The sequence below is a fragment of the Coloeus monedula genome (assembly GCF_965178545.1).
Source record: "Coloeus monedula genome assembly, chromosome: 20".
Classification (NCBI taxonomy): domain Eukaryota; kingdom Metazoa; phylum Chordata; class Aves; order Passeriformes; family Corvidae; genus Coloeus; species Coloeus monedula.
In genome coordinates, this window is record NC_138800.1 from 3487454 (window position 1) to 3501506 (window position 14053).

Consider the following 14053-nt stretch of genomic DNA (forward strand, 5'->3'; position numbering starts at 1 on the left):
GAGGAAATGTGGGACCTCAGCCATTACACTTAGCAAGAAATTTTAAAGGGTACCTTTAAAATTAGCTCAGCACAGCTGTATCCCCAAGGCCATTCTATGGATAAACACATGAAGAATGGACAGGGCTTGTGATGCCACAAAACAAGGACAAGTTAATACCTGCATACTTACAGCATCATTCCATTTTGCTCTAGAGCTCAAGCACAGCAGCTCTGCAGGAATCAGGGCCCCTGTCAGTCTGGGTGCAGACGTGTCAGGCCGAGGAAACCTCCTGATACGGTGATGCCCTATTTCATCAAGCACCAGCCCAGCCTCCCTTCTAACAGCCCCATCATTACTTTCACTCCCACTATTTGTTCTAGCTCTGCTCTCTGCCTTAAGCCTCACTGAGCACAAGATAAAATGGTTGGTAGCATGAGAATTCATTCCACTGTCTCCAGCCTAGCTGTGTGAAAGAGAGAGAGAATAGCCTGCAAGGGGACTGCAGACTCCACACGTCCCTGGCAGCGAGGCCATCTGTGCTTCATGACCTACTTGTGGCTGTGAAACAGCAGCAGGCTGCAGCTGGAGCCAAAGCTTTAGCTGCGGTGGTGGGGCCAGCGATGAACAGCTCAAGGAACCCTGCACTTCTCTTAATACTGCAATTTCAGACCTCAGCCCCTGGTCTTCTAGACCTGCAGGATAACATGCATGTGTGTTAGCCCTAACAGCAACAGTAAGCTGAACTCATGGATTTAACCTAAAAGCAAAACAACCTTGCATAGTAAACCATTCTGCCCTCCCTCCCCAAACCACTGCATATAAGAAATTTTTATATATAATATACAGATCCATACTTCTTGCTAACAATTGCCTGAAGTTAGTTTCCTCTCATGCGTTATTTCTATTGCTTTCTGGGTTTTACACCTCACATCACCCTTGCTCTTGCTTTTCACTGTTTTCAACTACTGCGTCACTTTTAGTGTTTTCACTAATTTCAATTTGTTGTTCAAACTCCAAACAAGCCACCCTCACTTTCACCAACCATAGCATGCAAAGCAGCAATTCTTTTGCCACGACTTCTGCATTTACCCAATTCTCTGAGGAAATGTGTTGTGCTAAGTTTTAGTTTCCCTGTGGGGACTAGAGCTTGAGCCCTTGACTTAGAGCTGGTCTAAGAAGAGCTTCCATATGATCTTTAGAAGACCTGTTCCCTACACCTCAAGAATCTAAAGCTGGGACTTCCTTGCTGCTGGGCTGACAAGATCATGATTTATTTCTCTGATGGGGATCCCCACTACTAGTAATAGATGCTGTTTGAATACACTGAAGAGGAACACTCCAATTGCTGAATAAACCATTAGCAAAAAGCCTTTGTCGGTACTCTATACTGATTACAAGTACTTAGTAAACTTTTCTATACATCTTTTGGGGTATGAGGGAGAAGGATCTGAAAGAATAATCTTAAATTCAGGATTATTCTCCTTTCAGGGTAACACAGTACATCTGCGTACATGTGTATTTAGGCATTGCTGATGACACATCAAAAGTTCTGCTATTTCAGCATTGAATTTGGAATTCATTTCACCCTGGATGTATCCTGTGATCTCAACTGTCAGACTACAATAAGAACAGCTTGGATTTTGGGACATGACGGGTTTTAAAACTTTCAGCTCACATTTGCCTGTCCACCTGCCACATATCCCTATCAATACTGTTATGCCTTAATAAATACTTGTTCTGTGTTTGATAAACCACTGTGAGAAGCTCCTGCCTACGCTTGGGCTGCAGCACTTTAGGAGACCATGCTCAAAACTACATTTATTTCAACTGTTAGCCGAAACATCACAAAATCTGTCATCAGGCTCTCTGCAATGGTTGTTATCATTAGCCTTTCTTATTGTCCTTTGAGTGCTTATCAGCAGCAATCCTACACATAAGAGTGGCAGAATTAATGCTAGCCAGGAAAATGATATCTTATCTGGAAACTGGTACTTCCTAAGAGCAGAACTACTGTTTAATTCGGCAAGAAACCAAAGCATATCCAGGGTGCTGCATGACAGGCTGTTATGACCAACAGTGCTGCAGTATTTCACTGTCTCATGTTGGATTCTGATGAGCACTGCAGAAAATTAAATCTAAAGACAAGAGTAAAAGAGTGAATTTGAGTGTCACAGGAACAAACAGCCTGAATACCAAAAAAAAAAGCTAACTCTCACCCTCATATGCCATATAATTATTTAATTATCTACTTTACCTCCAATGGAGGCAGTTAATCCACTGTTGATGTTAACTCAGCCAGGCACATGAGGGCTGCAGAACACTTCAAATTTTACCCTTACATAACATCCTACAATCACTGGGACCCACTACAGCTATTAATAAAAACAATGTGCAAAACAAGATTAAAGCACTTACCACCTACATAAAAAGTCAGATATTAGACGGCACTTTGCAAAACAGGAACTTCACCCTCCAGAGTTTCAGAGCCTTAGGAGAAACTCAGCAAACTCCATCACTGTCAGGCCATAGGCAGAGCCAGTTTTACAGGCTGAAGGCAAATGCTCATATGTCAACCTCAAAATACCAATAACAGGTACTGACAATAACACTGGAATACAGATGTTGTACTTGTTGACAAGTAAGATGAAGTTACTCCGTCACTGCTCACACTGAGCTTCAAATAAGGTCAGTTGTGAGTTCCTGCCTCACACCAATCTTAAATTAGAAACACTTCCCAAGGAATCAGGGCCCAGACTGAAGGACAGATGCTCTGCTCACTGAGGTAACACAAATGTCATTAATTACGTGGAGCATAAACAGAGCTGAAAGATGTACCAAGGCCCCCGTAACTACTGAGGTTGAAAATGAGTACTGACTTCCAAATTCTAATGCTATGGATAAAACAACCCAGTCCTCTGTCAGGGGCTGGTAGCATGTAGGGGCACCAATAAGCTTGGTACCATAACACTTCATCAGAATTATCAATTAAGAAAAAAATGAGCCTTGACTTAGGTGGATGAGCCGCCTTGACTTAACCTGGAAAAAAACATTTAGAATCATAGAATCACAGAAGGGTTTGGGTTGGAAAAGATCTTAAAAGCTCCTTTCATTCCACCCTCTGCCATGGGGACACCTTCCACTAGACAAGATTGCTCCAAGCCCATCCAATCTGCCCTTGAGCACTTCCAGGGACAGGGCAGTCAGAGCTTCCCTGGGCAACCTGTATACATTGTACGTGTTCAATAAACAGAGCCAAAATCACCCCCCCCCCCCCACTATAACGTAACTGCTTACAATATTTTGCAATGCATCTTGTATTGTTTTCATTTTATGGGGGGAAAATAGAGGTAGATAGAAGAAACAAAGTTTTAGACCCCTGAAATGCAAACATGTTATTATTATTATCTTAACACGCAGTAGCGCAGGAAGCCCAGCGAGTCCAAACAGCCGAGCACAAGCTCACCCAGCCGAGTTGCGAGCGGCCTCCCCTCACCAACAGTCCCTCCTCGGCACAGCCCAGCCCGGCCCCACCACCACAGGCCGGGGCTGCCGCCTCCCCGCCCCACCGAGCAGCCACAGGAGCAGGCAAGCGGCCGGAGAGCGCCCACCCCGCTGCCTCCGCCGGCCCGCCCCGGAGGCGGGCCTGCCAACACGGCCCCCCCCCCCTTCCCTCACGGCGGCGGCGGCGGCGGGGAGACGGGCCGGGAGCGCCAACTGCGCCGCCATGGAGGTGGATGTGGCGGAGGACGAGAAGGCCGGGCCGTCGGCAGGCGAGAAGCGGGGATCCGCTGAGCCCGCGCCCATCGGCGGCAGCGGCCACTACGAGCTGCCCTGGTGAGCAGGGGCAGCGGGCGAGGCGCTGCGGCCGCCCTGAGGCGCCATGAAGGCCCGCCGCAGGGAGCGGGGCGGGGCGAAGCGCGGGGCGGGCGGGCGGTGATTGGTGCAGAGCGCGGAGGCGGGCAGGGCTGTGGGCGCCATGGCCCGCGAGGGGAGCGCGGGCCGCGCTGCTGGCGGGAAGGAAGCGGCTGTGGCGGCCCCGGGGACCCGCGTGTTCAAGGCCGTCCCCCGATGCCCGCCGGGGTGCAAGAGCTCATTCTGGTTCGGAACCGGGGACTCTGCCTGTGCCCTGTGACCTGCGACCTGCCCGGTCTGTTGCCGGGCTGGGGAGGCAGGAATCACAGAATCACAGAATGGTTTGGATTGGAAGGGACCTTAAAGGCCGTGTTGTTCCAGCCTCCTGCCATGGGCAGAGACACTTTCCACTAGACCAGGTTGCTCCAAGCCCCAGCCTGGCCTTGAACACTTCCAGAAATCAATAGTGAAGAAAATCCCATTGTTTTCCTTTGTAACCCAGAGAAAAGTCAGCCCTGCACTGTATTGACTACGGGAGAGCACGCAGGGTGGCTTCTCCCCTCAGGCTGAGGCACTGAATTCCTGTTTGAGCATTTTTTTTTCCTCCTTTTGCTTTTTTATACCAATGGAATAAATTTTTATACCATCTGTCCTTCAGTCTGGGCCCTGATTCCTTGGGAAGTGTTTCTTTCAGGGTGCTACAGCTCTGGCACAGGTTGCCCAGAGCAGCTGTGGCTGCCCCATCCCTGGAAGTGTTCAAGGCCAGGTTGGACCTGAAGCAGCCTGGTCTCGTGGAAGGTGTCCCTGCCCATGACAGGAGGCTCCAGTGAGATGGCCTTTAAGGTCCTTTCCAAGCCAAACCATTCTGGGATTCTTTGAGTGAATGATTAGTTTTGTGGAATGCTGTGCTTAGCAGTGAGGGAGACCCTGCAGCACTTGCACTGAAGACATGTCCAGTCATCTTTGTCCCGTGCTCTCTTAACATAATCCTCCTTGTCCATCACTCTAAAGCACTATTAAAGCGTTATTAGATGTGGTGAAGTGTGTGGAGTTTTACTTTTACAGGGTGGAAAAATACAGACCCATGAAACTGTCTGAAATAGTTGGAAATGAAGATACTGTGAGCAGGTTGGAGGTGTGTAGCTGTCCCTGTATCTTTTTTCTTTATTTCTATATATCTGTATTTCTTTATAGATCCACAGGCCAGTAAAAACACTGTTGTATTTTTACATACATACTTGAGTATGTGTAAGAAAGCTTCCTGATTTACTTAAAAAATTCCAAGTTTTACATAATATTTGAGTGGTGTGTAAGGAAATATGCCTTTTTCAATTGGAATATTTAAATTGGCTATTTGATACAGTTTAGATAATTTGTAGCTGTTATAATAATATTGTTTCAATTAATAAACATAATTCATATAACAAGAGAAAGAATCATAATTTTTTTTTTTTTTAAAGAAATGTTTGCTGTATCAATTCTTCCCTGAAATTGTCAAAGGCAATGTTGGATGGGGCTTGGAGCAACCTGGTCTAGTGGAAGATATCCCTGTCCATGGCAGGGGATTGGAATGAGATGGGCTTTAAGGTCCCTTCCAATTCCAGCTATTCCAGGATTCTATAATTCTATGACAAATTAATCTGTGAACACAGTATTTGTTAACAGAAAGATTATACTAGCAAGTGTATAATTAAAACAGATGCAAAGGAAAGGCAAGAGTACTAAAGACCTGTGGCATTAAGTCCTTTTAAATATTTCCATATTATTCTAGGGGCTGATTTCTAACAGTTCAGTTAAAAAAACCAAACATATAAAAGCACCAAGGTTCAAAAAATGGAAACAGGAGGGGAAAAAAAGAAGCATGTTTCTGATGCTTAAAATAGAACAGAATTGAAACTGCTTGTTCATGTTATTTTCTTACATAATTTCTTATTATCATTCTTTCTTAGGTCTTTGCAAGAGAGGGAAATGTACCAAATATTATAATTGCTGTGAGTATTGCTGTGTTATGCTGTATTTCAGTGTTAGTCCTGGATTTGAAATCTAGCCAGGATGGCCTCCCAGTACAGATCAGCTTTGTGCCTGAGTGTACTGGTGAGGGAGAGATATTGGTTGTGTGGTCTTGGAGCAATGTTCTTGGCAGAATACACAGAGAAACAAGTTTAACTCTGCCTCAGGTGCCTGCTGAAACACAACCCGTGCTTCTCCCTGCAGCATACGTCCTCTGTTAGGAGCAGAATCCTGAGCTCAGGCACAGCTTCCAGGCTGATGTTTTCTCTGCAGTTCCTCTGTTGCAGCCTTCTTTCATGACCGAGGAGATTTGTAGAGAGCACAGCTTAGACAATTGCATTAAACTTATCAGCAGTTGCTGCACTGTCACATTTTTAGGGCCCTCCAGGAACAGGTAAAACCACCAGTATCCTGTGCCTGGCTCGTGCTCTGCTTGGTCCTGCATTAAAGGATGCTGTTCTGGAGCTGAATGCCTCAAATGACAGGTGAGAATGAATAAATCTTACCAAATTTTTAATGAAAATGCAAGTTTCCATTTCTGTTTTTAAACCCAGGCCAGTTTCATAGGCTTAATGCTATAGTAAAACCTCTTAAGACTTACTTTAGTACAGTCTTTCCAATTAAAATTTAGGCAATCTTTGGTGTTCACCCATCAACACAGATATTATTTCTTGATGTTTTATAAACTTTATAGATACTTTCATTAATGAAAATATAAACAGGTAGAGTGCAGAATCCATAGTGGTACTTTTTTCTCAAATTTATTTGAAAGAGTTAAGCTTCCCACTGCATTCATGAGGATCCTAAGAATGAAATGTGAACAGGTTGTTTATACTGAAACTCTTCAGTACTTAGAGGGAGAGAAATTAGGACTATAAGGGCAGTTGATTAAAATGTAGGATCAGGGTGTTAGGTGTGTAGGGGACACTGACTGTACTCCAAGGATCTAATGGGCACTAGAGGCTGATTATGTTTCTCAGCACTAAGGGCTGATTACGTTTCCCAATTTCTGTTCAGACCCATCCTGAAGTATTCTGACATTTCCTGGTGGGTTGTCTGAGCACAATACCCTTCACCTACCTCTGTTAGTATCAGTTACAGAAGAACTACAGAATCACAACATTCTTTTTCTAAACAGAACAAAAAAAGTAAAATCCTTTCTTAATAAAAGTAGGTCTTTGCACTGACAGCCATGTTGTGCTGATATGATTCAGTCTATCCAGCTGTTTTTCTTAAACTCTTCTGAGCTACAGCTGGGGCTGTGGATGGAGCTGCGGGAAGAACTGGCAAAGCAATCTTAAATGCTTCTGCTGTTACTTATTACCCTTTCCTTGTGCCAAACAAAGTCATTTTGTGGTGGTACTGCAAGTAAGGTTACTGATTTTGTGTATAGTTGTGTTGCTACTGTTAAATTATTTTCTTCAAGACCCCCTAAAGCAAGGATTGTTGGTGTTTGAATCCGAATCAGTTGGACAGTGTGGCTTACAGCATGGTTCCACGGCAGTTGTACTGAAACAGCTGAAGGGGCAGGAACAAACAGTGGGAGAACCAGGAGCACTTCTGCTGTAGCTGCTGAAAAAAAATCTATTCTGTATTTTCACCCAACGTATCATGAGTCAATTGAATTATCGTTCCAGAGGCATTGATGTTGTAAGAAACAAAATCAAAATGTTTGCCCAGCAAAAGGTCACACTTCCAAAAGGTCGGCATAAAATAATCATCCTTGATGAAGCAGACAGGTATGTTGCTTTTCATGACCTCAGCTACTGTGTGAAATGTGCCACATCTCTCCTGTCTGTAGAGCTCCAATCTTGGACAGTATTGAGTGTTTCTATCAAGCTGTTCAAAACAATTTGTTAGGAAATTAATATGGATTGAACAGTGTTTTTATGGGAGTACTCACAGCAAGCAGAGATTATTGCTTCAAAAGAGATGCTGAATATTGACGTGGAGTGCTCTGGATATGAAACAGCACCTTTCAGTTTGCTGGAAAGATACCCCATCCCTGGAACTGTTCAAGGTCAGGTTGGATAGGGCTTGGAGCAACCTGGTCTAGTGGAAGGTGTCCCTGTCCATGGCAGGGATTTGGAACTGGATGAGCTTTAAGGTCCCTTCCAACCCAAACCATTCTGTGATTCTGTGATTCTGTGATTCCTTCTCTTTGAAGAGTTTGGCTCATATAGAGAATTTCACTGGACGAAAATGGAACATTCTCCTCCTCCACCTTATGCAGGTGGTGTATTAATATTCTTAGCAGTGTTCTTCAGAGCATTAATGATTTCATTTTGCATGTTATGGATGTCAGTTTGCATGTTTTGGAGGTCTCAGTGACATTGCAGGGTTTGTTCACGTGACTAGAAAAAGCTGCTTAGTTTATCAAACCAGAATATTAAGTCATTTATAAAGCACAGCTTAATATCAGTAAACTCTGAAGCTTGTATGAAAATAGTTCTTAGGCTGCACTTATGAGTGAGCGAAGGGCAAAATCTGTCCTAACTCCTTGTCTCCCTCCAGCATGACAGATGGAGCACAGCAAGCATTGAGAAGAACAATGGAAATTTATTCCAAAACAACACGCTTCGCACTTGCGTGCAATGCCTCTGACAAAATCATAGGTAAGTGCTGCTGGTTCCTGGGTGTTCTTGTCATATGCTCTCCATACTGTTGGCTAACTTCCAAGGCAGCTTCCAGAAATACCTTGGACCAGCTTGTTGCAAGAAAGCATGGTACTTCTGAAAAATCAAGCCACCTGTAGTTCAGCTGATAGGAGAGTTTATTTGTATAGTCAGGGAACCCTTTGAGCAGCCATTTTTAATGGATAGTGCCATATGTGACTGCAGAAGCTTTGGGCTTAACCTGCATCCCACTCTGCTACAGTTTAAGATGTTTGATGTATTGTTTACTGGGTACCCTTTTTGTCCTTTCTGAATCATAATCTTAAGTTTGCCTATAGGTGAACACATTGCAGACCTTTAGAGCTCCCTTGATAAAATAACATGATAAACATCTATATTCAGAAATCCAGGAGAAGAGAGGAAGCTGAGCTTTGTATATATTTCCACAAAACTGGAAAAACTCCAGTAGCACATTTGGGCTCAAGGGAAGGACTGTAACAATTGTATGTGCTTAAGGAGAGGCTGTGTTCTGCTTGGAGCTTACATACCAGTTTTCTTTACAAGATATAAGAATTGTTGGAAACTGAAATGAAGACATATGTTTCATTGTGGGGTTTTTTGAGAAAAAGGGAGAAGCTAATTCCACATCTCTGTCCTCAGAACCTATACAGTCTCGGTGTGCAGTGCTGCGTTACACCAAGCTGACAGATGCACAGATCCTTGCCAGGCTACTGAAAATTGTTGAGAAAGAGGATGTATCATATACAGATGATGGACTAGAAGCCATTATCTTCACAGCCCAAGGTGATATGAGACAGGTAAGAGGAGAAAGACACTGAAACAAAGGCTTCTATTTAAAGCAAAAAAACTTCTGAATTGCAGCTCTCAAGGATTTCTCTCTGGAGAGGTAAAGCAACGGGGACGTGACTTATGGCCCAAGAGTAACTAAACTATTTGGTTTTGTGAGGGCTTAAAATGCTTATTAAAAGTGAGTTGGTGGGAAGTGGATACCAAATTTGTGGGAGGAAATAAAGTCAGCAGAAATTGGTGATTTTTTTTCTGTTGTTTAATTGCAAACTGCTTATTTGGCATCATTTCCTGAAGTGCATTTCATCCTGGGGAGAGGAGTGAGAAGTAGAGCACTTCAGAAAATAAATAGTGTCTTATTTTTTCTTTCACAGGCATTAAACAACCTACAATCCACATACTCTGGATTTGGCTTTATAAACAGTGAAAATGTCTTTAAGGTCAGTAATAGCTGAAAACAGTTTTGCCAGAAGTTTAGCCCTATGGCTGTGTGAGATTCCATTGGACACATAAGCCTTTTTGCTAGTTTGCAGACAGCCCTGTGTATGTAGCAGTTACAGCATTAGACTTTAAAAAGCCCATATGCCTTTTGAAAAGATGTCCCTAATGGCACATCTGAGCCCCTGTGGCTTTGCAGCTCTCTCAAAGCACACAAATCACATAACTGCTGGCAAATTTCAGTGATAACTTGGGAACCTATACTTGGGTGTTCTCATTTCATGCTGTTGAGTCTGCCATGACAGAATATCTGAAAAGTCAGATTACTTAAAATTTAGTCTGTATTATGGAATATTTCTGATTCAGTACTTCAACTCAATGGAAGCTTGGTGAAAATACCAGAGGTTTAACACAAAGTCTTCTAATATTTTAAGTGTAATATTTCTCTTGGATACAGGTATGTGATGAGCCTCATCCTCTGCTTGTGAAGGAAATGATACAACACTGCATAAATGCAAATATTGATGAAGCATACAAGGTTGGTTTTCATGTCTTGTGTCAGTATAGAAAGACATTATTTCTCTACAAATTTTTTTGTTTGCTTTGAGGAATTCACAATGTGTGTTGTTTTTTAAGATAAGGGCAATACCACGTAGATGAACTAAATCCCTTTTGTGTGGGAGTTTGTTCAGATAAATAAGCCGACACGCAGAAAAGGAAATTGTAGTGAAATTACTTGCTAGATGCTTGAGGTTAAATCAGCTGATAAATAGTACATGCAATTTCAGTTATATACAGCTGTTCCAAAAGTCAATATCTTGACTCACCTGGCAGATAAATGGGGGATTGTTCTTGCCTGCACAGATTCTTGCCCACCTGTGGCGACTTGGATACTCTCCAGAAGATGTCATTGGCAATATCTTCCGTGTGTGTAAAACCTTTCAAATGCCAGAATATCTGAAACTGGAATTTATCAAGGTTAGTACTAACCCAGCTCCTGATGGGAATCTTTTGGGCCTTTTCAAGAAGAGGATGTGATTGGGGGCAGCCTCAGGGGTTTCCATTTAAAATTTCTTGTATATTAGCACAAAGAAAGTGTTTCTTGACTCATTACAGCTTTCTTTCCCACTGCATCATCAGTTTGTCAGTAAGGGTCACTTGAAGTTTAGCATCTGAACACCCACAGAAGTGCCAGGAGGCACTGTAGTGATCAGCCAAAATTAACAGCAGATGTAATGCTGAATTTATTATTTGTACCAAAACCTCAAATAACTCCTTGAAAATGTTTATCAAGTGTGTACTTGATTCTAGTCCAACAGATAGTAAAATATTAAATTATATTAACAGGCAGTTGACAAGTGGTTAAGATGGTGATATGTAATCACTCTTCATATTTGAAACCTGTCCTCATATGTAGGCACCTTGCTTCTTACAAAGGAAGTGGGGGAAAAAAAGGCTTTGATTTTAAAAACAAAAGGCATTTTAGTTGGTTTATAGAGTAGATACATTCTGTGAAGTTAGAGTGACTTGAAGCTGGTCTTTTAGCAGTAAGAGGTATGTTCTATTTAGTCATTAGTAAAATATACACAGACTGGGGGAGCAAACAGAAGACTTGACAATGTCTCTGTCACCAGGAAATCGGGTACACTCACATGAAGATAGCAGAAGGTGTGAACTCCCTTTTACAAATGGCTGGGCTGCTGGCCCGCCTGTGCCAGAAGACTGCAGCCCCTGCAGCCAGTTAGGCACCTCCTCGAGCCTGCTGAGAGGAAACCAGATTTTTTTTGCAAAAATGATTCATGCTTTTTTATTTAGACCAATAAAGCTCTAAAATTTACTTTAACCTGTGAGCTTTTATGTGTTTTATAACCAGGATAGAATGGAGGACTGTGACAGTCCAGAGCAGTAAGATCTTTCCAGTGCACTCAGCAAAACTGTTTATGTCCGTGGTATTGAGACCTAAGCAGGAGAAACGAAAATGGAACCCTGTTGTTAGGGATTACACTTCAAGCCTGGTCATCAGTGATCTTACCAAGACCAAGAAGGATTTTTTTTGCACAAAATACAGCATTAACTGAAGTTATAATTGAGATACATTGTGCAAGTGCCACTTTGTCCTGTGGTAGGGAAGGTATTTCCACCAAACATACAGGAGAAATTTTACACATTTCTTAATGGTGCCACTATATTTTGGATATTCCTTCTGTAATCTTTAAAAACTTTACTAAATTCTGGGATGCTCTGCATGTGAGCTCCCTTTCCTGTCCCTGCTTGTCCAGGTTAGGTAATGGCATAGTTTCAGCCTGCCAAGAAGCTACAGAATCATGTTTTCCTGTCCAGTTTTGGAAACACCTTGCCAGTGTAGATGGGCAATTAAGTGTGAAATGCAGAGAGAAAGTAAATATAAATTGAATTTGACCACCTGATATGAGATGTGGGACTTGTGTCTCCAAGCAGATACATCTTAATATAATGAAGCCTGGTCTGGTGTTCAGTTCCCTACTGCAGCTGTCTTGGTGCCAAACGGATCTTTCCTGGCAGCACCAATTGGCTTCAGCCTGGGGACTGGTCCTGCACTGAGGCAGGGGCTGGGCACACTCTCCCATTCTCTGACAAGCCAAAGGGGTCACAAGTTTCAGCAGCAAGAGCTGGTGGCATCATGACTTTCCCCTCAAGTCTTCCTGCAGCTCCTCTGGCAGAGATTGCAGACAAACTTTTGTGATTCAATGTGCAGGAGAGCAAGGGTATTGGCAGCTAAAGTGCAGGGCATGCAGCAAACAGCTCTTGGAATAATGGATGTAGTGCTCAAAAATACATTCCTCCTTCACTAGATATGTACTGCACTTAGGCTTTGGTTCCCAGCCAGTGAGTTGTCACTATCAGCACAAACTCTATTAAGTACACAACTAATAGTCTAATACTGGGGCTTGAGCTGCTGAGTTCTCTACAGACACAGCATCACAGCTTTTGTCCCCAAAAATTTAAATAAGGTTAATTTTCCTTTGACTGCACATCATAACCAGCCTACTCTGTCTCTGCTTTCTCGTTAAATGTGTTCATTGCTGTATGGGGAAGGAAGAGGTGTTACCATGGATGTTTCATAAAGCAGCAAACACTGTATTAGGATGACTCAAGGCCAGTCCTCACCCTGTGGAATGTGCCTGCCTACAGTGGTGGTGCCAGTGGAAGGGTGAGGAACATGGAGGGTCATGGCTCCTGTTCCTACCTGGTTTCAGAGGGTTTCTTCTCAACTATATTCAGTAGCTGCATTTCACAGCTCCAGTTTGGAGCACTCTCCTCTGGGCTAATAATTTCCAGCTCTGTGGGGACATAATCACACTCACTTTTCTTTAGAAGAGGACTAGTATTGATCCCAGAGGCCACCAACACCTCCTACTCTCCAAAGGTGTTTGTTCCCCCTCTGAGTGCAGAGCCGCTGCTTCCCAGCACTTAGCACAGGCTCCCCAGCTCCATTTCAGAGCTGCACCAGCAGTGCCAGAACTACTTTTCTAAAGCATCTTAAATTGAAAACAGGAAGTGAATTTCTCACTTGACTGCCTACCTAATGTGAGGAGAAGGAGGTGGGCCCAGGGGAGATGTTAGTCTCCTTGTATTAGGTTTAAATGACACTGCGTCTAGCAATTCTGATTGAGCACCAGAAATCCTTGCAAACCTAAAGCCAATCCTGAAAGGACAGCGTGTCAGTGAACACACACATCCGTACTCACTCATGGCAAAGACAAACTGTGAGGTTGTTCAGAGCAAGACTAATAACAAACATTGATGAGAGTTCCTGAAACAGTCCCTGGATACCTTCCAGTGTAATGAGGTGACTGGCTGAGAAGTGCTCCAGAAGCTTTTACAAAGCTAAGGATGGATTTACCCCTCACTACAGCTGACTGCCCTGGAGAGCTGCAAAGGGAGATTTGCTCAGACACCCAGTAAGCAAAGGGAAAATTCTCCACATCCAGCTCTTGCCCTGCCTGCTTTGGCTCCACAACTTTCAAACTCAGACTTTGGCAATGGAGGAACCTTGTACCAAGAAAATCTAATTGGTGTAATCTGCCTCCCTGCTTAGTGAGGAGAGCAGTAAATCTTGTCTTTTCATGTTTTGACCGTGCACTGACCTAATGCTTAGAACTTTCTGGGAGGTCTCCAGCTGGATCTGTTGCTGTGTGCCAAGGATCTGTCACTGCTGCTAATCTCCTATTCATGAATGGCTCCCTTGATTGGGAGATGAATCACCAGTGGGTAAGATCATCAGACATCACTTGGAACAAGCTCACCCTTGCAGTGAACAATCCACAGTCTGCAGCACTTCATGGACAGCAGGAGCTTCTTCAGGTGCT

General features: G+C 43.5%; 1 protein-coding gene across 1 annotated transcript; it reads left to right on the forward strand.

Annotated features, from left to right (window-relative positions):
- Positions 1–3662: 3662 nt before the first annotated feature.
- RFC2 (replication factor C subunit 2) lies at positions 3663–11541 on the forward strand. The gene is made up of 11 exons (XM_082294502.1): positions 3663–3816; positions 4900–4969; positions 5784–5825; positions 6223–6329; positions 7482–7583; positions 8359–8459; positions 9120–9277; positions 9641–9706; positions 10162–10242; positions 10569–10682; positions 11339–11541. Exons 1-11 carry the CDS (start codon positions 3707–3709, stop codon positions 11447–11449), a joined length of 1062 nt encoding a protein of 353 aa, XP_082150628.1. The 5' UTR covers positions 3663–3706; the 3' UTR covers positions 11450–11541.
- The last annotated feature ends 2512 nt before the right edge of the window (positions 11542–14053 follow it).